The following is a 26,123-nucleotide window of genomic DNA, read 5'->3' on the forward strand; positions in this document are numbered from 1 at the left end:
TGAGAAAGTAGTGACAAAGGAGGAGACAGCTCGATTATGGGCTAGAAAGTAAACATAGTTACATTTCAACCAGTATATGAACTGACGACAGTAACAGAAACTTACACACGCCACACAAAGCATAGCAATATACTCTGGTATGTGCACACAACCACTATTCCGTGTATCTATTTGGTCATTATCTACTGCTGAAACAGCTCACATTTAGCTGTCTCCTGCTCCCACTGTTCTGTTTTAAGGTTAGTCAGAGACACTACTTTTATGTGTATTAACGTAATGGTTAAGATATCAAGTCACAATTTCGCTCAGTGTTAGATTAAATGCACTGCCCTGCATAGAATTTTTTATTCAGAGCCTCCATAAGGATAGCATCCATTAAATATTAGAAAACCAAATCACATATCCACAAAATGAATAATTACACAGGAAAATATAAACAGACAGCCAAAGGGCAGGTGGATCTACGGAGATGAACTTCAGCATGAACTCAATACTTCAGTGGCATTTCCACCAACTTACAGTTTGTTCTACATTCCATTATCAAATCATTATACTATCAGATAATGAACCATCAGTATCATCACCAGTTAAAGGAATAAGCAAAACACCAAAGAAAACTCAGTTTAAATTGTATTTTAATAATAGTCTTTTATACAAATTATTTTAATCTTCTTGCACAACTGTTGTTTTTTCTGAAACATAAAGACCATCCAAAAATTTTCGGATGTCCTTATTCTTCACTGTCGTCGACTGCTGGATAAGGGCAGCTGAAACAGAACAAAAAAAGAAAATGCTTTTGAAAACCGGTGGAAAGTGTGCTTCGAAAATCACTAACACAAGCAACAGGTTAGACATAAATAGTAAGTATAACTATTATTTTTCTTTATATATAAAAAACAAAGATGCTTTAACTTACCAAACGAGAAAGCGCTGGTAGGTTGATTGACACAATAAAATAAAAAACACAAACAAATATTCAAGCTTTTGCAACCCATGGTAGCTTCATCAGGAAAGACGAAAGGATATGGGTTTTAAGGGAGAGAGTAAGGAGTCATTCCAATCCCGGGAGCGGAAAGACTTACCTTGGTGGTGGTGGTGGTGGTGGTGGTGGTGGTGGTGGTGGGGGGGGGGGGTGAGGACAGGTATATGCTCGCACCCACACAAATCCATCCGCACATATACAAACACAAGCAGACTTACAATATGTCAACACTTTCTAACCAAGAAGAGAAATTCCAATTTTCATACATTAATTTTTAATGAAACAAAATATTTTCTTAAAAATTTTCATCCTCTACTGCACCCCTGCAGGTGCTGAATTTCAAGAAACTGAAACATGTAGTTTTTTTTAAATTTCTAACCAATAAGTCAAATACCAATTGTCATAGACGCAGCAATAAAATCCTTCAGTAGTTCTTTAGTAATTATCTATTTTCAAAAAACTTCCAGCAGCTATATTACTCCGTTAGTGACTGGATTCCCCAAAATGCTGAAACACGTATTTTTATTTCCTGACAGAAACCAAATAGCAGTTTTCGTAGTTCCAGCTTCAAAATTCCCTTAATTCCGACATACTTTCAGAAGGCCTTTCATTCCCTATTTCACTACCTTAGAGGTGGAGTTTTGGACAATGCTTACAGTATAAGACCCACACTCTCTCCAAACATCAAATTTCTATCCATCCTTAGTCGTTTGGACTGGGCGATGAGTCAGTGAATTCGTCTGACCAAAAACAGTGATGCGTACGTTTTATTTCTAACAGAGAAGTCAAATACAAATTTTCATAGATTTAGCTTCAAAAATGCTTTCATAATAAAATATTTTCATAAAAAAATCTCATCCCTATTTCACCCCCTTAGGGGTTGAATTCCCAAAAACAATTCAAGTGTTTTTATTTTTAAATTTGTAACTGAGAACATTTAGCTTTAAAAATATTTTATTAGTTCTTTAATAATGATATATTTTCAAAACAACAGGGTGTACACGTAAAAAGGAAAAAAAGTTCCTGCATTTTCCCCGGATTTACCAATTAAAAACACTTTTTCCACATTAGGTGACAGTATACTTCCCTCAGAACTGTAAAACTATCAATCATTTGGATGGTCAGTGTTTTACACACTGGTGTATATGCTGTATATTTTTGTATTACAAAAGTAGAAATTCCAATTCCACCAAACATAGCATGTTACTTTCCAAAGCACTGAATTCGAGATTACAATGTGCATTTATAAGTCAGTCATAATTCATGTCACGGGATCTGGTCAACTGATGACAGCACATATTCAGAGCATAAGACACGTGATGTAGTCAGCCAATAGCAACATCACTGTTAAGTAATGTGAAAACACAAGTAGGAAAAAGTTTCTGGTTTAAATTAATATACATAGTGTAACTTCAAGAAAAGCTAAGCTTTCACATATAACATTTGTCTTTTTATGTGTGTTGCACTTTAAGATATGCCACACAAATATGCCAGTAAAATTTTAAATAATGACGTGTGTCTGGTCTTGTGGGCTCGAAATTCTTCGAAGTAACTGGTCCTCAAAGTTTTAAATGAGAGTCAAATGCTCTGTGATTTCAGAAATTCATTGCACATTCACTCGCGTAACATAATTCATCTTGCTTAAAAGAAATTCACTTTGAAAGTAATGCTTTTCAAACCACCATTCACAATATTTTCCTGCGACCTGTTAGAAACAGGTTCATTTTAGCAACTGCCAGAGGGCACCAGAGAACAGGCGTTACTGCATGTATGCAGCTACAATGATGTAGGAAGCCCATATGTTCGTAAAAACGTAGCATTAATCTTACATTATGTGATGAAAGAAACAGGATGTCACAGAATACTCCAAAACCACTGGAATTTTGTAAGCCATACTAAAAAGCACAATTAGGCTTATTAAAGTGCACATTCATATGTCCAGATTCACACTGTAGGCCCACACCTGGTACTAAGCTTTAAGTACCAATACTCTATTATCTCATGTTTGGTTCATTATTATTGCATTATGGCTTATGTGCCATTAGGTGAATATGTGCTCTTGAAATCCTGCAAACAGTTCCATCCACACTATGGGTAGCCAGAAGTGGGAGAAGGCGCTGCGCATACAAGACTTCAGCTCTACTCGTGTGCGTGAGCCTGCTGGTAACTAACCAAATGAAACTCAGTCTCAACAGTTGTGATTTCACACTCATCAAAAGCTGTTTGTTGTAATGAAGTGTTGCACAGTTTTCATCCTAAAGCCTTTGATAAATTTTGCTGTCAGGAATACACTTGTGTGTGTACTGTGTTTCTGGTGGTTGTAAATGGCGCATTTTCTTCGCACTTTGTTTTATTTTGGTGTTTTTCTATCGTTCATGCTTTACTGCTGCAATATTATTCTGCAGTAATGGGCTAAAATGAAATTCTTTGTTAGAGTATAAATGATTTCAATCAAAATTACAAAAATTTAACCAAAAGTAAAACAACGAAAAATTTCCAGGTTTCTCCTGGTCTTCTCCCAGGTTTTTCCCCGAGTGTATAAATCTTGCAATTGTTGCTCCAAGTGAAAGGAGTCATAAATGACAATCCTAGAACTGACCAGAGATCACACCTCGGCCCTTTGGACCGGTACTTAACAACTGAGCCAAACAAGCACACAAGCCTTGCGAAACTAGACACTTCAAACCAAATAAAACTGCTAATGCCATCAGCACATGAATTGTCACATTTCACAACAGTTTAGTAGCTCACTGTTAAAAAATGTGTAGTACACGGTCTACACATGTTGCTGTTAATACTTTCAACAGTCCCTGACAAAGTGCCTACAGTTACATAAACGTTATTAACTGGCCACAATGGGAAAATTATTTCAATTCCAGACAATTATAGAAATGGCAATAGTTGCTACACATCACCTGGAGTAAACTTAACCCTTTTTGTGACATGTAGACCTTTGTGACACACGCAGGAAGTTAAAGGGGTTGCGTTGTGAACACTGGAGGTCATGAGAGCCTCGAGAGCCAACGTTAATACATTTTAATTACTTGTTGAGTGACTGGTGTAACTGTTAGAGCCTCAGCTGTTTCAAGGTAAGATAAAACTTTGCTTTTTCCTCTGAATCAGATGCTCAGGCAGTTCTGTGACTGTAGGCTGCAGATTCCTTGACTTGCACCATCAGGTGGTGAGTTTCCAGGTTCCACTTAACAGGTCAGGAGTCCACTACATACAGGAAGCAGCTACACGGGTAGTGGGAAGTGTGTGTAAGGGACTGGCAGCTTTTTAGGTTAGAGGATCTCAGGAAACCACAGAAAGGGTGTCCGTCTAAAAGTGGGCAGGTGAGACACAGTAAGGTAGTTGTAGAAATGATCGGTATTGTAGTTGTGAACTGTCATAGCTGTGCTGGGAAAAAACCAGAGATCCAAGTCCTAATAGAGAGCACTGAAACTCAAGTAGTTATAGATATAGAAAGCTGGAAAGAAGTTGTACAGAAACACACCAGTGGCAAGACACAATCAATACCTTCACTGCGCAATAACAACGGTGAAGTCACTGATGACAGTGACATTAAAGCAGAATTATTAAACATGGTTTTCTGAAACTCCTTCACCAAAGAAGACAAAGTAAATATTCCTGAATTACAATCAAGAACAACTGCAAAGATCAGAAACACAGAAGTAGATACCCTCGGTGTACCAAAGCTGCTTAAACAGGATGTATACGTGGAGAAGGAAAAAAAAATCCGGGATTTCCTGGTTAAAAATACACTTTTCCGTGTTAAGTGACAGTATACTCTTCCTCGGCACTGTAAAAGTCATCAATCCTTTGAATGTCTATGGTTTTATATACTGACGTATAATTTCCCAGCACTTTAGAAAACGAAACTCAGGGGGAAAAACACGTTTTGAAAGACGTTTGATGAGCAGCATAACGTACGATACATATTTTCGTATTACAAAGGTATAAATTTGAATTCCACCAAATAACGCATGTCACTTTCCAAAGTATTGAAATTGAGATTGCGATGCGCTTTTGTAAGCGTCACAGCTCATTCACGTTATCTCGCCAGCTGCTGATAGCTATAGGACATGTGATTTAGTCAGCCAATAGCAAGATCACTCTTAAGGAGCGCGAATACACAAATAAGAAAAGTTAATGGCTTAAATTAATATACATAGCATTCACATATAATACTGGTCTCGAAGATTAATAAGTTGGAAGAGAAGCTAAGCTTCCACATATAATGTTGATCTTTCTTGCGAGTGTTGTACTTTAAGATACACACACAAATAAGCCAGTAAATTTTTTTAATAATGACACAAATGTCTCATCACCTGAGCTCAAAATACTTCTAAATGGTCATCCTCAAAGAGTTGATTTTTAAATGAGAGTCAAACGCTTTGTGATTTAAGAAATTCATCTTACATTCTCGCACATAATTCACCTTGCGTAAAAGGAAATCTGCTTTGAATGTAACCACCATTCGCAATATTTTCCCTCAACCTGTTAGAAATAGGTTCGTTTCAGCAGTTGCAAGAAAGCGCCAGACAACTGGCGTCACTGGGCTTGAGCAGCTATGATGATGCAGGAAGCCCATATGTTCGTACGTGTAAAACATTAAAAGTTCTTACATTATGTTATAAAAGAACAAGACATCAAAGGATACTTCAAGAGCATCTGGATTTCACGAACCATACTAAAATGCATAATTTAGCTTAAAATGCACATCCGTATGTAAATTTTCATGTTTGGTTCTTTATTATAGCATAATGCCATACGTGCACTTGAAATGCAGCAAACAGTTGAAACTAGCCAATAGTGTGAAATTAAACAAATTGACTGCCTCAGTGCAAAGGATTAATAAAACCAGCAAAAATAACTTCATTGTTCTGTAAGGCGATTAATGCTTGACTGTCAAAGGTGGAAATAAAATCTGAAACTATTAACATATTTTAGCCTGCCATAATTAAGCGAACGTATTTTAATTCATTTGAAAGCTCCCCGCCACAAAAATCTATTTCGTTATCATTTAACGTGAGAGCAATAAACAAAGAGGAAACAACAAAATCACTGAACGTAAACACAGGTCACGTGGAGGCAACCCACCTCCCCACTACAACTCTGACTGCTCTGTGCATCAGCCCCGGATCTACGATATTTCCGAACCGGGGCAATGTTAAGTAGTGGTGCCCAGCCACACTTCCGTAACCAGAAGCAGGAGAAGGTACTACTCATACGCGACTCAACTGCACATGCGCAAGAGCCTGCCCGCAACTGCTCAAACAAATCTAATTTAAACAGTTGTCACATCATGCTCATCAGAGGCAATTTGTTGTTATAAAGCATTGCATAGTGTTCCTACAGCCTTTGACACACTTTACTGTTGGCAGACACTTGTATGAGCACTGTTTTGTTGTATAAGGCACATTTCCTTTGCAACTTAAGTTTTATTTTAGTTTTTTTCTCCCATTCATGTTTTGTTGCTGCAGTATCATTCTCCAGTAGCGGGATACAATAATATCCTTTGTTAGAGTATTGGTTCTTACCAGTCAAAATCACAAAAATTTAACTGAAAACTAAAACAATGAAAAATAATAAAGGCAAGGCCTCCAGTCCCGATTGTATACCAGTCAGGTTCCTTTCAGAGTATGCTGATACAATAGCTCCATATTTAGCAATTATATAAAATTGCTTGCTCATAGAAATATCTGTATCTGAAGACTGGAAAATTGCTCAAGGCACACCAATACCCAAAAAGGGAAGTAGGAGTAATCCGCTCAATTACAGGCCTATATCACGAACACTGATTTAGAGTAGGTTTTTGGAACATACTGTGTTTGAACATTATTAAGTACCTCAAAGAAAACAATTTACGGACACAGATTCAGAAAATACTGTTCTTGTGAAACACAACTATGTCTTTATACTCATGAAGTAATGAGTGCTATCGACAGGGGATGTCAAATTGATATCTTTAGATTTCCAGAAGGCTTGACACCGCTCCTCACAAGTATCTTCTAACCAAACTGCGTGCCTATGGACTATCACCTCAATTGTGCGACTGGATTCGCGATTTCCTGTCAGAAAGGTCACAGTTCATAGAAATAGATGAAAAGTCATTGAGTAGAACATAAAAATAATAACCGGCATTCCCCAAGGAAGTGTTCCCACCCTCTATTGTTCCTAATCTATATTAATGACATAGGAGACAATCTGAGTAGCTCTCTTAGATTGTTTGTAGATAATGCTGTGATTTACTATCTTGTGAAGTCATCATATGACCAAAATGAATTGCAAAATGATTTAGATATGATATCTCAATGGTGCAAAAAGTGGCAATTGACCCTGAAAAAGGAAAAGTGTGAAGTTATTCACATGAGTACTAAAAAATCCACTAAATATCGATTATGTGATAAGTCACACAAATCTGAAGACTGTAAATTCAACTAAATACTTAGGCATTACAATTACAAATAGCCTGAATTGGAAGGGTAGAGCCAACCAAGGACTGTGATTCGTGGCAGAACACTTAGCAGGTTCAAGAGGTCTACTAAAGAGAGTGCTTACACCACACCTGACCGCCATATTCTGGAGTATTACTGTGCAATGTGGGATCCGCATCAGGTGGGACTGATGGATGACATATAAAAGTTCAAAGAAGGGCAGCTTGTTTTGTATTATTGTGAAACAGGCGATAGTACCACAGACATGATACGTCAATTAGAGTGGCAATCATTAAAACAAAGGTTTTTCTTTGCCACGGGCTCTTCTCATGAAATTTCAACCACCACTATTCTCCTCCGATTGTGAAAACATTCTGTTGGCACCTATCTACATACAGACAAATGATCATCACAATAAAAGAAGGGAAATCAGGGCTCGCACAGAAAAATTTTAAGTGCTCGTTTTTCCTGCGTGCCATTTGAGAGTGGTAGAGAGACAGGTGGTTCATTGAACGCTCTGCCAGGCTCTTTATTATGAATAGCAGAGTAATCACATAGAGGTAAAGACCGTGTCCATTGAGGAAAATACCTCGAGTTGATGAAGCAGATTTTGGTGAACATTTTGGCAATGCTCACTGAACCTCTACGACGATAATGACAATGATAGAAGTATGTTTCATGAAGATGACAATGAAAATCAACAGACAACCTCCTGTGTTGGACTTTTGAAAACTGTTCGCTGATGGAGAGCGAACAAAAGAGATTTGGCAATTCAATACATGAAACGAAGTCACGTGTTAGTTTGCCCAACATATGGAACTACTACAATATAACAAAGGACAAAGTGGACGTGTTCATTGCGCTATTGTTACTGATCGCAGAATACAAATTTAACCATGAAAACTACCAGTCTTTCTTTTGCACTGGGTGTAAAACATGTCCTATTTTTCACACTGCCACGTCTTTTTGTCGCTTTGCAGCTATAAAATAAGCACTATGACCTGATGATGCTGCTACAGCAGAGAGACTTAAATGTGACCCTGCTGCTCCTACTTCAGAAATTTATGCTATGTTCGTGGCACACAGCCAGAAGAAGCAAGTAGTTAGTGATTGAACTACTGTGACAAACCCTATTTGCTTTTAGGGCATTATGCAGAGCTCATGTACAAATGCCAAACAAAGCAGTAAATTATGGCATAGAGATGATTAACTTAGCTGATGCTGATACCAGCTAAATGTTCAATACCTATGTATACGCAGGAACAGGATAGGATGGCAAAATCCATAGAGAAGCAGAAAAAACATAACTGGTCCCAATTTGAGCTTTTCTCGTAACAGCCCCAATTCAGGGCAGCAACCGAAAAGTGACAGGTGACAAATGGTTTGTTCAGTCAAGGTTGGGAATGAGCTTGGTAAAAGAGGGTTGATCTACTTAAGTACCACGCAGAAAAATAAAAGGGATTTACCACCACAGTTCACCACCATCACAAAAAAAACAACGCCTCAATGATTCACGTTATAGATTCTCCCCAGATGGAAAAAGTTCCTCGTTTTTCTCTAAAGTGAAAAGCAACAAGGTTTTGAACATTGTATCATCTACGCATCATTGTAAAGGAATTGATGAAAATGGTAAATCTGAATGCAACTTTTTTTACACTGCTACCAAGGAGGCATTGACACACTGAATCACAAATGCACAATTTACTAAACACAACAAAAGGATGAGAGATGGCATCTTTGTGAATTTAGTGGAATACTAAACACTGCCATGATAAGCTTCCGTACTGTCCACAAAAGTTTTGTTGCCATCCCAAGGGAACTTATCAAACACCTAGGATGCAGCTTGCAGAACCACACAAGAGAGCAACACAGCAAATACTTCAATGAATAATGATGTCAAATCTTGGATATGTAAAATATCAAAAACTGAGATTCCCACCTCAACCATTCCGATGGATGATAAGCTGGAGAAAAGAAAATACTGTCATCTTTGTCATCAGTGCAGGAAGACAACTAATAAATCTGTCGACTGCTGAGAGCCTGTTTGTGTGTAATGTTCAAATAAAATCTGCACTTCTTGCCTTAAAAAATATAATTGGGTGGATGAGGTAGATAATGATGTATGTTTGCCAGTCTGCAATGCATGGAGCATTATTTTCAATTTTCATGGTATTTTGCTATTTTGTATAAACTAAATGTTATACTATCTCTTGCCACTAATCTGCGTTTACTTTCGTGATGAAAATTTCTAGTCAGGTACAACTACTCGGAGACTGATGATAACCAATTCTTAACCATTACTTTGTCTGTTATACCAAAGCGTATCCTAATTTCCTAGTTTGAGTTTTCTCATTTTGGAAGACTAAGTAGAAAAATAATTATTGTTGAAGGATACAACTAGGTTCCTCCTGCAGTCATTTTCCCCCCTCAAGTACTAAGTCATTTTGTGTCATGTGCTATATTCATTGTAGAAATAAGGATTGATTTTCCCTGATTGTTCAAGGACAAGAAAGTTTTTTTTTTTTTTTAATTTTCACTATAATCCAAGAAAAGTTGGGACATTTTACATCTGTTTCATATAATTACGTTGAAATGAGTTTTTAATAAAACTGTTGGAACAAACACAGGTGTAAATGTTCCTATACCACCCTTACATTTGTAGTTACACATCTGAAAGTTGAGAATGTCAACATTTTAGACAGTCACAACAACAGAATGTGAATGAATTGGGGTGGTGGACCAGAAAGGCCCACGTGTCACCATTCACAAGAAATTTACACATGACATGAAAAGGGTTGTCTATGTTTTGTACAAACTGGCTAGAAATAGAAGTAATGTGGTTTTGATATCAGCAATATACCACCAACTTGGATTAGAACTATTAAGGTTTCAAATACAACACCGTCAACAACATTTAGATACCTAAGATGACTTACTGGAAACACCAGTGAGAGGTTAAAATTTGAGATAAGCTATAAGTAACTGTTGTAATTTAGTATGCTGGTACGAATTACATTTTGTCCCCTTCCCAACATGTATTTTTCTATAGTGCATGATTAAAAACACAATGTGTACCAAAATATTCCAAGATCACTCTTGTGTATTACAATTCTGCGTTTACCTTGCAATCTTATTTACAATGAAATATAACTTACAAGCTGGAACAAACACCAGCAGTTATGGATTCTGTACCAACATTAATGATGTAATCACAAGGTAAAATTCAACAGCCATGAGGACGTGTGTTAAATGTGTGTAATTTACAATAAATCTAGACTTTTGGCTGCTACGTAACACACTGTAATAAAAAATATCAGAATAAATATCAGAGTTATATTCATGCAATGCCAGTTATTTACTTTTGAATATGTCAAGTGTCTACACCAATGGCAAAGGAAACTGCGATCTCTGGTGGCACATGACATGCTACGTGCCAGCTGGCAATGCCATTCCTGCCACTATCAAATGACAGTCATTAAATTATTTCAATCTATCTATATCAAACAATATTAAAAAGCATGAAAGAACAATCTCACAGAAGTAGAAAGGCAGAACAAAATATGAAAACCAATACGAGAAAATAGGTTACATATTCTACACACTGAAATGGAAGACTTACCCTACCTACAATGAGAAAATGCCACAGCAATAATTACCTGATCGGGAAACATCTTCAATGCTGTTTCCTTCAACTATCAATTCATCTTTTTGCTTTGCCGAGTTTGTCACAGTAACACCTGGGGCCATTTTCACCCTACGAATGTATTTCTCTCCCAAAAAGTTACGAACTTCAATAACTGTGTTGTTCTCAGTTGTTACACAGTTAATAGGGAAGTGAGCATATACTGCCCTCATTTTGTAGAGGAAACCCTGAAAAACAAATGTGAGAATAAGCAAAACACAAGCTTAAAACTAATCACAGTTAACATGTCACCAAATTGAAAATGAATTAAGAGGTATTTCTTACCTTTGTTACACCTTTTAACATGTTTTCAATGTGCGAGCACACAGTACGCACAGCAGCAAGCTCTTTCTTGGTGCCAAACCATTTTTCTACTTTGAGAAGTTTTGGGTTCACCATCTGTGAAAAAAATAATGACTTGTGCATTGAATTTACCAAAACACAGTTGATTTTTTGTGACTAACCACATTTAGCAGAAACTTAAGGTACATAATACACCGCTTGGCAATGGCACAGCAGGCATAAATATGTACTCTAAAGAGTTTAACACTGTTGTGTCAAAACCACCCTATAAAATATTCTCATAATAAAAATATAGTATTTTTAAAAACTTTTGTATATTTCAGTAGATGAGATGGGTCATTACCCAGCACAGACCACAATACAAGGAGTCTAAGATTTCTTTGAATGTCTGTACAGGTTGACAAAAGATGAAAATGACATGCTGCAAGTAATTCCAGATAAGGTGTATAAAGCTATTAGGTTATAAGAAAGTAAAAGATAAATCAACAAAAATGCAACACAACTCATTTGCTGTATTGTTAACAGGTGTCCTGCAAAGAATGAAGAATCTCCAAATCTGGAACAATGTTGCAAGTGTTCCAGTTCACATGAAATGGAACTACAGGCTTACCAAATTCACCTTTATATTGTGCAAGACATAGCATAAAAAAATAACAATCTGAGTTCAGAACTGTATACAGCACAAAGGACCCTTTGCATGGCATTTTATATGTACATAGAATTGTGGAATAAGTGTTATGAAGCTTCGGGCATAAATCTGAACCGAATCTGTGTTGGCAGCTGTTGAGAAAAAGCCAAAGTTTCATATCAGTACCATGAAGAATACACCCTCTTCAGATTCTGTGTCATACAAAACCTATTTAGAGCCAAAGTGCTGGCAACGGCTTGCTCATCCTCTGTAGGGTGTCAGTATAGAAGTAAAATCCACTGAGTTAGAAAATATTTGTGACAATGAAGATACAAGTTTCACAGTACTCCTTTAGGATAATAATTAAAAATAATGGTCTCTCGAACAACAGGCTAAATAAAAGTGAAGATAAAAATTAATATACATAATTTATTTTTGTTTATTTTATTTCTCCTTGTATTATCAAGATGCAGATGACCAATAAATGGTATAAGTTTAGAATATAGGTGTAATGGTAACTTTTTAGACATACCTTACACCAACAAAAGTTTGTACATTTGATTAGTAAAAACATGTTAAAAACAAATTTTTTCTCAAGGGGGCTTTTAAAGAATAGGGGGTAGTCTTATACTCACATAAATACAGTATCAAGTTATTACGCTAATACAATCTTTGTTCAACCCTAGGAACTGTACATCTGTCATCTAATGAAAGGTCAAATGTGAACTGACCCACAATTACTTCTGCCACAATGATAAAATAATCCTCCTTGCCACACAAATATGCATTTTAGCCTCTGTCACTTGCCACAGGTTTTGTAGAAGCTGTTCAGCAAGGCAAAAACAATTAGCAATGCCATTACTTTCTAAAATACATCACATGTACGAACAACTGCCATTCATACATACTGCAAGGTCTTTAAAAACAACAACTGAAAAAATAAGGCATTTTTTTATTATAAATGGAAAGTGACATATATTGGCTACGGTAGAATGTAGATGCTCTGGGTAGTAGATACAACAATATATTTACTAAAATGCCAAGAAAATTTTTTTTCATATGAACACATGAAAACAACTGTTGAAAGTGATGTGCCTAATCATGTAAGTTAAAGTGACAAGTTTTTACATGTACACTCCACATCTGAGGATTGAGAGGTTCGGAGACTAAGGACTACTGTAATTATCAGACTTCCTGCTTTAACCTCACCTAATCCTAACTTACTCTGTTTATGTTTTATATGAGTATATTTTTTTAAATTTCTGTATTGCATATGACACGCCTAACACTGTTGTACTGAATGGTCCAAGGAAGAGTAAACAAACAAATAAAATATAAAAAACAGGCTGTTCCATTGCAGACAGTTTAAGGTGAGGCAGTAAAATCCAGGCTGTCCGAAGATCTTCATTCGTATCTCAACAGAAGAACTGCCATTAAATTACTTTATGGACAAGGGAAAATGTGACACCCTACTGGAAAGTCATGACTTTCTACAGACAAAGCTGCAAGTTTACTTCCAATACTCAACAATACCATGCATTACTGCAGGAGATGCAGAAAGTCTACACTGGGGCCAGTGGCGAGCTATTTCACTGTTGAGGCTGAACAAGGCTGTAGGACAACTGGAACCATGTTCATGTGACAGAATTCAAACGAGTTTGCCTTCAGCCTGACAATGAAGCGAGGAAGATGACTCAGGGTGCAAGTGACCAGTTCATACCAGGAAATAAACTGATTTCTGATGCTAAACAGTATGGCAACAAACATGAAGTCCTTGATCATCAATAGGAGGCAAAAAATGCCTATGAGACAATGGAAATGTTTATCAAAGAAGACACACACACACACACACACACACACACACACACACACACACACACGGCCAGTCATCTGGGCGCAATGGACTTAGCATCCAACGATGTCAATGGCCACACATGGGTGTGTGTGTGTGTGTGTGTGTGCGTGTGTGTTTTCTTCCTACATTTGAAGGACTGGAATAGCTTATAATATTAAGCAGTCTTCTTACAATGTTCTTATCTGTCACTCAACGGCACCTATGTGGTGAGTAGCACTAACCTATTTCAGGTTTAAGATGCTGACTTGTTTTACCACATCACTGCAGCACAAAGACAACCTGCAATAACTAGGAGGGGAATAGACCACATAGTGTTATGCACTTTATTTATGTTTTCCTTTACTCTGTCAAGCACTTAAGTGTGATCTGCATAGTTCCACACAGATGGATATTGCTGTATGGACTTAATTCAGGTAGGACTGCACGGTCCGAAGTAATGAACACAAACAATGGAGTACGAAGGTGCAAGAGCGAGGTATCAGAATGACTGCAGCATGCAGATATAAGTGTACGGTGAAGATGATGTAAATGCATTTTGTCCTCCAACAAATAATTCCCAATGACCCACCCCAAGCCAACCAAACGGGAACCCATGAGAAATTCATGTACCATAAGTTGTTAGTTACCGATCTCACTGTTGTAGAACACCACAGACACACTGCTGTAGAGTATTACAGACTGCAAAAGTATAAGAGTAACAGTCTTCTGCACAGAATATCACATTTACTTGCACTCATGAGAAACTGCAACGCAATTCATCACATGATGTAACCTTGTGTAAAAATATAAATTAGTTTTCTATATATCATTACACAAATAAATAATTACTTTGCATTTGTTTTCTTTTCATAATTTAAAAAAAATCAATTGTTTACTATCCTACCTCAATTTGCTTCTGCCTACCCTGAAATGCTGTGAGTTGTTCCACATGAAATCAAGCAATAAAAGAATGGCAAGTAGCAATCTATCTTTTCCTACATTGTAAGCCTGAACCTTGACGGTTTAGAACTTTGTAATATTGTTTGTCATTTTAGTCAACCCATCAAAAGAAGATAAAATCCAAAATTAAAGAGTTCTGGGCTTTTTATTTATAAGTTATTATTTTAGTTTCCAAAACTATGTGATTTTTGCCACATTTCAAAACCTTAAAATGGACTTTTCAAAAGTCTGACATATATGCCTGAAATTAATACAATTTTAGTCAGTTTATTATAGGCTTTAAAATATGTGCTGCTTGACAAAATTCATTAAAATGCTAAATTTTCCCAAACCAAAACACTTTTAATTTTGAAAATTTCCAAGTCTGCCTTTTTTGTTTAAAAAAATGTAAGTTAGTCATACACTATTTGTTAATGTGTGCACCAAATTTCATGATAGTATTCCATAGTGAACACATGGAAACAAATTTTATTTTACTGCATTCCTGTTGCCAACTGCACTTTGTTGCAAGCTGGTTCATAAAACAACCGTTAAATGAAATTGAGCACTAAGTAAGCACACTTTGCTTTATGATTTTATATTTGTACTACGCTATGACATAAACCATTAACATAAGTAATGTAATGTATAGTATGCATTTTCCATGTTATGTAATATTTAATTTAAAGCAGCTCATGTGGCAGAAAAGTTGCAGTGTCAAGATTTAAAATTCCAAATTTCCCAAAAGAATGTTGAAAGGCACATTTGGGAATATGAGTACCAATCATGGTCAACAGAATGGAAGAATAACCTTTCTGTATTCCAACATGTGCAGTTCAAAAATCAATTGGAGGCTTAAGCATTTTAAATCATGATACTGGCACACTTGTGACACTTTGTTACCACAAGACATTCTTGCAAATGAAACAAGTAGATTAATAATTGGCCACAAAATATAAGTCAAAGTGGCTTCCTTGACATTTGTATTAACTGTGGAAGGATAACGTGATCAGATATTAACTTCCTTTCAACTGTTTAAGCAGAGTAAGGATGTATGCCAGCAGTCACTTATATGTAAAAAATGATGAGCACATGTAGCATACAAAAAGGAGCTTGTCAAAAAGATTTTAAAGTCATAGCAGTCCCCAGGACTCCTTGTTGGAAGTATCAAGCATTAAAAAACCTCATACTTAGTAAATTAAATTCTGCAACTGACATTGGAAGAACATACAGATTAGCCAATAAAGAGCCATGAAAAGCCTTGTATTACACTGGAAAAGAACATGTTACAACAGTAATCTGTCAGTATTGCTTGAGACAACGGAATTTGAAAGGAAACTGCAGTACATAACTTCAGACTCCTCATGAACCACAGACCTTTCCATTGGTGGGAAGGATTGCGTGCCTCAGCGATACAGATAGCTGAACCGTATATGCAACCGCAACGGAGGTGTATCTCTTGAGAGGGCAGACGAAAAGCAAGGGGAAACTACAGCTTTAATTTTTCCCATGGGCATGGAGCTCTACTATATGATTAAATGATGCCTCCATCCTCTTGGGTGAAATATTCCAGAGGTAAAATAGTCACCCATTGGGATCTCTGGGCAGGGACTACTCAGAAGGACATCGTTATCAGAAGAAACAGAAGAGGCATTCTACGGATCAGAGTGTAGAACGTCAGATCCCTTAATTGGGCAGGTAGGTTCGAAAACTTAAAAGGGAAATGGATAGGTTAAATTGAGATATAGTGGGAATAAGTTAAGTTTAGTGGCAGGAGGAACAGGACTGCTGGTCAGGTGAATACAGGTTTAGAAATACAAAAATAGGAATGCAGAAAAGCCACTATGAACAGCACAGTGAACGGATTATTGTAACCACAGTAGACATGAAGTCCACACACACCATGGCAGTACAAATTAATATACCACCTAGCTCCACAGCTGAAGAGATTGAGGAAATGTATGAAGAGATAAAAGAAACATCTAAGGGAGAAGAGATAAAAGAAACAGCTAAGGGAGACAAAAATTTAATAGTCATGGGCGACTGGAATTCGATAGTAGGAAAAGGAAGAGACGGAAAAATAGTAGATGAATATGGATTGGGGGAAAGGAATGAAAGAGGAAGCCACCTGACTGAGTTCTGCACAGAGCTTCATTTAATCATAGCTACACTTGGTTTAAGAACAATGAAAGAAGGTTGTATATATGGAAGAGTCGTGGAGACACCGGAATGTTTCTGACTGATTATATAATGGTAAGACAGAGATTTCGGAACAAGGTTTTAAATGTAACACCTTTCCAGTGGGCAGATGTAGACTCTGACCACAATTTATTGGTTATGAACTGCTGATTACAATGGAAGAAACTGCAAAAATGCAGGAATTTAAAGAGGTAGGACCTGGATAAACTGAAAGAACCCGAAGTAGTAGAGAGTTTTAGTGGGAGCATTAGGGAATGATGGACAAGAATAGGGGATAAGAATGCAGTAGAAGAATGGGTAGCTCTGAGAGCTGAAATAGTGAAGGCAGCAGATGGTCAAATAGGTAAAAAGATGAGGGCTAGGAGAAATGCTTGGGTGACAAGACAAATTGAATTTAATTGATGAAAGGAGAAAATATAAAATGCAGTAAATGAACCAAGTGAAAGGGAATACAAATGTCTAAAAATTGAGATTGACAGGAAGTGCAAAATAGCTAAGCAGGAATGGCTAGAGGACAAATGCAAGGATGTAGAAGCATAGGCTAGGGTGTAAGGTAGATGCCACCTACAGGAGAATTAAAGAGATCTTTGGAGAACAGAGAACTACCTATGCGAATATCAAGAGCGTAGATGGAAAACCAGTCCCAACCAAAGAGGGGAAAGCAGAAAAGTGGAGCTATATAGAGGGCCTACACAAGGGAGATGTACTTTGGGGCAATATTATGGAAATGGAAGAGTACACAGAGGAAGATGAGAAGGGAGATATGATACTGCATGAAGAATTTGACAACGTGCTGAAAGACTTAACTCGAAACAAGGCCCCAGGCGTAGACAATATTCAGTTAAGAGTTACTGATAGCCTTGGGAGAACCAGCCATGACAAAACTCTTCCATCTGATGAGCAAGATGTATGAGACAGGTGAAATACACTCAGACTTCAAAATGAATATAATAATTCCAATTAAAAAGAAAGCAGGTGCTGACAGGTGTGAAAATTGCTGAACTATCAGCTTCAAAAGTCACAGCTGCAAAATACGAACACGAATCCTTTACAGAAGAATGGAAAAACTGGCAGAAGCCGGCCTCAGGGAAGATCAGTTTGGATTCCGTAGAAATATTGGAACACGTGAGGCAATAATGACCCTACAACTTATCTTAGAAGCTAGATTAAGGTAAGGCAAACCTACGTTTCTAGAATTTGTAGACATAGAGAAAGCTTTTGACAATGTTGACTGGAATAATCTCTTTCAAATTCTGAAGGTGGCAGGGGTAAAATACAGAGGGCAAAAGGCTATTTACAATTGGTACAGAATCCAAATGCCAGTCACATGAGTTGGGGGGCAAGAAAGGGAAGGAGTGGTTGAGAAGAGAGACAGACTTGTAGCCTATCCACGATGTTATTCAATCTGTATATTGTGCAAGCAGTAAAGGAAACGGAAGAAAAAGTTGGAGGTGGAATTTAAGTCCAGGGAGAACAAATAAAAACTTTTGAGATTTGCCAATGCCTTTGTAATTCTGTCAGAGACAGCAAAGGACTTGGAAGAGCAGTTAAACAGAATAGACAGTGTCTTGAAAAGAAGATATAAGAAGAACATCAACAAAAACTAAATGAGGATAATGGGATGTAGTCAAATTAAAGCAGGTGATGGGGAAGGAATAAGATTAGGAAATGAGAGAAAAAGTAGCAGGTAAGTTCTGCTATTTGGGAAGCAAAATAACTGATGATTGTCAAAGTAGGGAGGCTATAGAATGTACACTGGCAATGGAAAGAAAAGCTTTTCTGATGAAAGGAAAATTTGTTAACATCGAGTATAGATTTAAGTGCCAGGAACTCCTTTCTGAAAGAATTTGCATGGAGTGTAGCCATGTATGGAAGTGAAACAATGACGATACACAGTTTAGACAAGAAGAGAAAAGAAGCTCTTGAAATGTGCTACAGAAGTATGCTCAATATTAGATGGGTAGATCACTTGGCTAATGAGGTGGTGTTGAAAAGAATTGGGAGAAGAGAAATTTGCAGCACAACCTGACTAGAAGAAGGGATCTGTTGGTAGGATACATTCTGAGGCATTAAGGGATCACCAATTTAGTACTGGAAGCAAGTGTGGGGGGTAAAAATAGTAGGAGGAAACCAAGAGATAAATACAGTATGCAGATTCACAATGATGTAGGTTGCAGTAGTTACTCAGAGATGAAGAGTCTTGCACAGGATAGATTAGCGTGGACAGCTGCATCAAAACAGTCTTCGGACAGATGACCACAACAACAACAATTAGTAGCAGCTACATTGTGGTTTAATAAGTAACATTAATGTATTTGTAAAATGAAGGTATAATTAAACAAATTATTCATAATCTTGTTTGAGCAAGTCATGGAATATGTTGAAGTATCTTCACAGTTAACTCGGGAAAGCCATGTGTGAATCTAAATTTGTAATGTAATAAATAGATTGTCACTAAAAAAATAATAATGATTTTACAGCCTTATTTGGTTCCCGAGTTGTTATAACTTAGCAAGAAGTCCCATGCCCTATTGACAATGCACTAGGTGCTGCTGTTACCAGTAACACAAAATGTATTTCAGTAAGTTTCCACTGGAACACCACCTTTAAACTGCTTTAAAAGACTGGTTGTAGTGACACACTGCTCTCTAGCTTAGCCCAAGGTATAGGTTAGATTGGAAGGTAACAGTTTGGCTGTGAGTTGACGAAACACATGTAGGTGGGGGGAGGGGGGACCACTCTTGTGGCGATAGAACTGATTAGCACCTTAGCCTGTATGAAGAAAATCGCAAAATAACATCAAGTTATAGCTGTCATAATGTTTACGATGTTCATTGCATCTTTCCTGTATCACGGGTCAAAGTCGATGACTAATGTATCATTCCTCTCTATCCACTTTTGGTTGCAGAAATTAATTTAAATTTCCATGGTACCATCGCAGTGACAGCAACTAAATTTTCTGTAGAGTTACGAACCTGCAGAAAACACTCATCAAACAAGAAGGCTACAGAAAACACCCATCAAACAAGGTTAGTCTGAGAACCAGCTACAAAGAGCAACAACAGAAGTGAATGAAAATTCCAGCGTAACAATCACAAGTGTTCCCTGGGAATTTGGACTAAAGGAGAACTTTTCAATTTTCTTATTTCAAAAGACTAGTGGCAGCATAGCTGGAAGGAAACCAATTATTCTAGAAGATGATGTATGACCTAATGGGGAATTTGACTGGCAAAAAGTGAAAGACACTATAAAAATGCAAGTGACTCGACACAAATGTTTGCTGTCTGAAAATTGTCCCACACATGAGATTTGCACCATTCCATGTGACAACTGCCAGACACCTTTTTATTTTTTATAGCATGAAATTTTTTCCCTATGTAATTGTAAGTCGTGAGGATTTCACACAAATAAAATATTACGAAACTGTAATTATCAGAATTGTAGCACAAGATACATTTTTGCATAAAAATTACCCCCCTTAGAAATGTCTAATCGATCAACAAATCTTTTAGCTGATATGAAGAGACCATATATTATTCCTGCAGCTTCTATTAGATTTTAGGATAGTGGGAAATTCCTAAATCCATTATAAATGTAGGAACGTGTTTGTAAAATATAAATACTATTGGATTAAATAAGACCATTCACCAAAAAGCAGAAGTGCGAGTTGTCAATAAGGACAGACAAAGGAAAGAAAACTTGCTACCTCCGGAAGTTATCCTTTGATGAGCTAGAGTGAGAAACAGATGCAGCATAAGCTCATCAAAGGATAACTCCTAAAGCTGTGTGTATCAACAGCTCAATGCTTCTTCTTTCAAGTGAGTACAATCCTTTAATCCAAATGTCGTATGTAAAGAACACAAGCGGCAAGATGCAGTCAATACCTCTGCTGCGTAGTGTTGATGGTACTGTTACCGACGACTGTGCCGCTGAAGCGGAGTTATTAAACGCAGTTTTCCGAAATTCCTTCACCAGGGAAGACGAATGGAATATTCCAGAATTCGAAACACGAACAGCTGCTAGCATGAATTTCTTAGAAGTAGATACCTTAGGGGTTGCAAAGCAACTCAAATCGCTTGATACGGGCAAGTCTTCAGGTCCAGATTGTATACCAATTAGGATCCTTTCAGATTACGCTGATACAATAGCTCCCTACTTAGCAATCATATACAACCGCTCGGTCACTGATAGATCTGTACCTACAGATTGGAAAATTACGCAGGTTGCACCAGTGTTTAAGAAGGGTAGAAGGAGTAATCAATCGAACTACAGACCTGTATCACTGACGTCGGTTTGCAGTACGGTTTTGGAGCATATACTGTATTCAAACATTATGAATCACCTCGTAGGGAACGACCTATTGATACGCAATCAGCATGGTTTCAAAAAACATCGTTCTTGTGCAACGCAGCTACCTCTTTATTCGCACGAAGTAATGGTCGCTATCGACAGGGGATCTCAAGATGATTCTGTATTTCTAAATTTCCGGAAAGCCTTTGACACCATTCCTCACAAGCGACTTCTAATCAAGCTGCGGGCCTATGGGGTATCGTCTCAGTTGTGCAACAGGATTCGTGATTTCCTGTCAGGAACGTCGCAGTTCATACTAATAGACGACAAATCATCGAGTAAAGCTGAAGTGATATCAAGTGTTCCCCAGAGAAGCATCCTGGGACCTCTGCTGTTTCTGATCTATATGAATGACCTGGGAGACAATTTGAGCAGTTCTCTTAGGTTGTTCGCAGATAATGCTGTAATTTACCGTCTAGTAAGGTCATCCGAAGACCAGTATCAGTTGCAAAGCGATTTAGAAAAGATTGCTGTATGGTGTGGCAGGTGGCAGTTGACACTAAATAACGAAAAGTGTGAGGTGATCCACATGAGTTCCAAAAGAAATCCGTTGGAATTTGATTACTCAATAAATAGTACAATTCTCAAGGCTGTCAATTCAACGAAGTACCTGGGTGTTAGAATTACGAACAATTTCAGTTGGAAAGGCCACATAGATAATATTGTGGGGAAGGCGAGCCAAAGGTTGCGTTTCATTGGCAGGACACTTAGAAGATGCAACAAGTCCCCTAAAGAGACAGCTTACACTACACTCGTTCGTCCTCTGTTAGAATACTGCTGCGCTGTGTGGGATCCTTACCAGGTGGGATTGACGAAGGACATCGAAAGGGTGCAAAAAAGGGCAGCTCATTTTGTATTATCACATAATAGGGGGGAGAGTGTGGCAGATATGATATGCTAGTTGGGATGGAAGTCATTAAAGCAAAGACATTTTTCGTGCAGCGAGATCTATTTACGAAATTTCAGTCACCAACTTTCTCTTCTGAATGTGAAAATATTTTGTTGAGCCCAACCTACATAGGTAGGAATGATCATCAAAATAAAATGAGAGAAATCAGAGCTCGCGAAAGGTTGAGTTGTTCGCTTTTCCCGTGCGCTGTTCGGGAGTGGAATGGTAGACAGAGAATATGATTGTGGTTCGATGAACCCTCTGCCAAGCACTTAAATGTGAATTGCTGAGTAATCATGTAAATGTAGATGTAATTAGAAAATGCTTTATAAGCAGCACAAGCAAAATATTTAAAACAGGATAAAAAGAGTGTGCCGAGACACAGTATAGCTATATTTTTCAATCACATTTGCATTATGATATTGAACTGTTTGCTTGTTGTTTACATAAATAAAGGAATAACTTAACAGAGTAAATCTGGGCGTAGCATTGAATTTATAGGCAACAAACTATGAAACTTTGCAAAACACTGTGGGTGAAATCTAAGATGGTAGAACGGCTAAAATGTGAATCAATGTTTCATATGATCCCCCCCCCCCCCGCACCTAGGGGGGTTGATGGGTGAAGTTTTTATCGTCATTTTACTCATTTGATCTTTATCATACATGCACAGGTGTTGCCAACATCTCCGTGTGAGCCACCAAGTGCAAACTTTAGCTACAAACTAAAATGAAAATCATAGAAATTTACTAGTTATGGATACAGCTGTCAAGTTTTCGAGTTACAGCGATCAATCACTTTACAGAAGAAGAAACAAAAGAGTAAAAATGGGGACACTTGTGGTAAAGTAGTGTTTCCCAAACAATTTCCACAGTGCCTAGACTTTTTGAAGCTATTACAAAACTTGAAGTTGCTCAGTAAGCAATGGAGATGCTTGTTGCAAATTACTAAAGAAGACAGGAAAGCAAATTCGTTGACAGACTGGACTGGAGATAAGAGAGAACATACAGAAGCAACATGGGGGTGTATAGCTGGAGATCATAATGCATGAAGAAATCGTGAAAAGATTGTCATCCAGCGATAAATGCATGAGTGATAATTGTCATAGACTTCTAATTTCCACAGTCAAATGACAGTAAGATGTGGGTTTACACAAGGTAAACATACCATTGAAAGAACAACATTACACAACTTTTTCTGTGAACCAACTGGCGTGGTAAGCACCAACTACCTTTCACCAAGAAGGTATTCCGACCTAAACAAATTCCCGTTGAATACACTATCTGTTCAGACCCGCATGTTAATGGGTTCGGTGAGTTCTGTGAAATTAATGCTCAAGGCAGAGTCGAACAAACACCTTCCACATAGTTTCTAAACTTAAATGTTTTCTAATCGTAATTATCACAATTTGTTACTACTTACACGAATATCCAATGCTAAATGCTTGAATGACCTCTTCAGCACGCCGCGGGGTCCCTTGACGGTGACCAGGCGTGACTTAACCTTCACGCTGCACCCGTCGGGGATTTTAACAGTTTGATTCGTTACTATTGTCTTCATCCTGAGAGTAGAAAAAACAACACTGAGCAAATAATACATCGAAATATTTCAGAAAAACATCAATATAAACAAAGAAAATTTAAGTTAGGTTCCATACGTAGAGCATCACAATTGCAATATGAAATATTTACTTCACCTGGAAAATTCTCAAATGAAGCTAAACACTATTTTAAGGTATATTCACACTATGCACAACACCGGTTTTCGACTATTAATTAGATTATAACAGATATAACATTTAACAACATTACCTCTCTAATCACGCGTCTGCCACCCCGACCGGAAGAAAGAAACCTCGAACCTCTTTGATCGCCAAAGATAGTTGTTCACAACGTATCGGGTTAGACAAACATATGAAAGTTTTATATCGACAGTACTTAATTTCAATTTGATGTAGTTATACAAAAATTAGAATTTAATAAAATAATGTTGCATTAAAATAGTGCATCCACGATTGCCTTTAAATACGTGTGTTAGTTGTAGCCACTGTCTAACATTACATGTTATACTGTTTCTTTGATAAAATTAATATGGCTCTCATGACTGTTTGTGTTTATTTTTGACGTGTGGGATGTGTGGAAAAACTTGTGTACCTGGCGTTGTTTAGAGTATTATTTTTGAGGTATATTTTAACCTCAGTTATTATTTTGCACCGGTGATTGCTAGTTTACGTTGCAACAAAATTATATTCGCAAGCACAATTAATTTGAGTTCCGAATAGGTCTTGTATCTGACATTACAGTATGGTGCATCTGCTGTGCGAAGGCGTTACCTACGTTGGATGTGTTTAGCTAGTCACTACACGAACGGAAATGCCACAGGGTTCATGCTCATGAATATAAAATTTTGAAGTTAATTAACTGCTCGGATTCCGTGTATGTCTAGAGCTTACGAGCAAAGATCTGATGTTGGGATTTGATCACCGTCAGATTTTAAATTTTCAGCTAATCAGCTTCCTCTAGTGCGTTCTTGGGAGTGGGAAGGGGGATGTATTTCTTCCGCAGATACTTGATGAAACTTAAAATAAATTACTGTAGTCTCATTAGACATAACTGCTTCATTTACATTATTGATGATAAAAATAAATGCATTTAAGATCCTGACATTCCACTGTACTTGAATATTTCAAAAAATTTCCACCCCTTTTCCTGTAGATGAATGTCATCGTTATCCGCAGGACACTTGTAATGTAGGTTTCTTCAAATTACTGCAGCCGATTCATTATCAGATGGTACATATCTTAATGGTCTGCAGCAGTGTGGGAGTCATGTAAACTGCAGTAAAATTATCGTCACCGGGAAACATCCAATATGTTTTCCAGAATGCTGTGTACCCCACTATCCAGCCAACGGATACCAGTCACTGTAAGCAAAGCAACAAAATCTAATATTGTGAATAATTCTCTTCACAGGCAGTGCATACATGTTTCGTCTATACATCTTGCCACAGGTACATGACTCCTACACTGCCTCAGACAATTAATATATGTTCCATCTGATGATGAATCGCTAGGCAGCTCGAAACCAGTAATGGAATAATAAAAAAATTGAAGAACAAAATAAAAGGCGACTGATAGCAGTAGTTTGAAGAAACCCTTATTCATCACAATTGCAGTGTTCCTCATCCACAATGGATAAAACTTTCACTTGTAATGTTCCATTCGCATCAACCTGGTCCAGCCGATGTATACATTGGAAAATAAAATCATAGTTCAGTGCCCCATTTCAGTTGTACTCTAGAAACACTTTTGAAACTGTAGTTCAACATTTGTCACAAATGAACACACCGATTGTGCAGCATAATCTGACAGAAAGGCCGCACTGTAATATTACCCAGAAATTACGGCATATCACCCAATTTTTCTGTTTAACATGTTTAACCCAATTGTTGTTGACATGTAATATACTTGTTTGCCAGAGGTGTGTGTTTTAGAGAGAGAGAGAGAGAGAGTAGAGCTCTGTTGCCTACATTTTACGTTATTTTCAATCTAAACTCACTTTTTTATTATTGAAAAATTATTATTTTAATGGTAGCATAATAGATTAATAAAAAATAAAAGCAGCTATACTCCAATTAAAATTACATCATTGTGGCTGACAGATTGCAGTGGGAGGGGGGGGGGGGGAGCTGTGTTGTTGGTGTACGTCCAGCCCTGCTGCACAAGGGGCAGGACGTACCTGCAAACTGGGCAACAGAGTGAGCGCATGGTGCTCAAGAAGGAACTACAGTTGAATGGCGGCTGGTCCCTATGACTCGACTCATATAAATGTCAATCACAAAGTAATTTTAATTGGAGTATATAGTAATGTTAATAGCG

At 37.5% G+C, this 26,123-nt stretch overlaps 1 protein-coding gene across 1 annotated transcript; it reads right to left on the reverse strand.

Moving 5' to 3' along the window:
- Positions 1 to 618: 618 nt before the first annotated feature.
- Positions 619 to 24,197, reverse strand: LOC126092224 (60S ribosomal protein L9). Its single transcript, XM_049907717.1, has 5 exons — positions 24,058 to 24,197; positions 23,669 to 23,807; positions 11,390 to 11,503; positions 11,079 to 11,292; positions 619 to 767 (listed from the first exon to the last, which is right to left on the reverse strand). The coding sequence occupies exons 2-5, from the start codon at positions 23,804 to 23,806 to the stop codon at positions 664 to 666; spliced, it is 570 nt and encodes a 189-aa protein (XP_049763674.1). The 5' UTR covers position 23,807; positions 24,058 to 24,197; the 3' UTR covers positions 619 to 663.
- Positions 24,198 to 26,123: the final 1,926 nt, after the last annotated feature.

This window comes from Schistocerca cancellata, chromosome 7 (assembly GCF_023864275.1).
Source record: "Schistocerca cancellata isolate TAMUIC-IGC-003103 chromosome 7, iqSchCanc2.1, whole genome shotgun sequence".
Lineage (NCBI taxonomy): Eukaryota > Metazoa > Arthropoda > Insecta > Orthoptera > Acrididae > Schistocerca > Schistocerca cancellata.

Bases quoted from the DNA above. Each gene is read 5' to 3' on its own strand.
- LOC126092224 (XM_049907717.1), bottom strand. From the start codon at position 23,806: ATGAAGACAATAGTAACGAATCAAACTGTTAAAATCCCCGACGGGTGC. The intron at 11,504-23,668 runs GTAAGTAGTAAC...TTTTTTTCACAG, and splicing joins ATTTAGCATTGGATATTCGT to ATGGTGAACCCAAAACTTCT. The intron at 768-11,078 runs GTAATTATTGCT...GTTCTGTTTCAG, and splicing joins TGAAGATGTTTCCCGATCAG to CTGCCCTTATCCAGCAGTCG.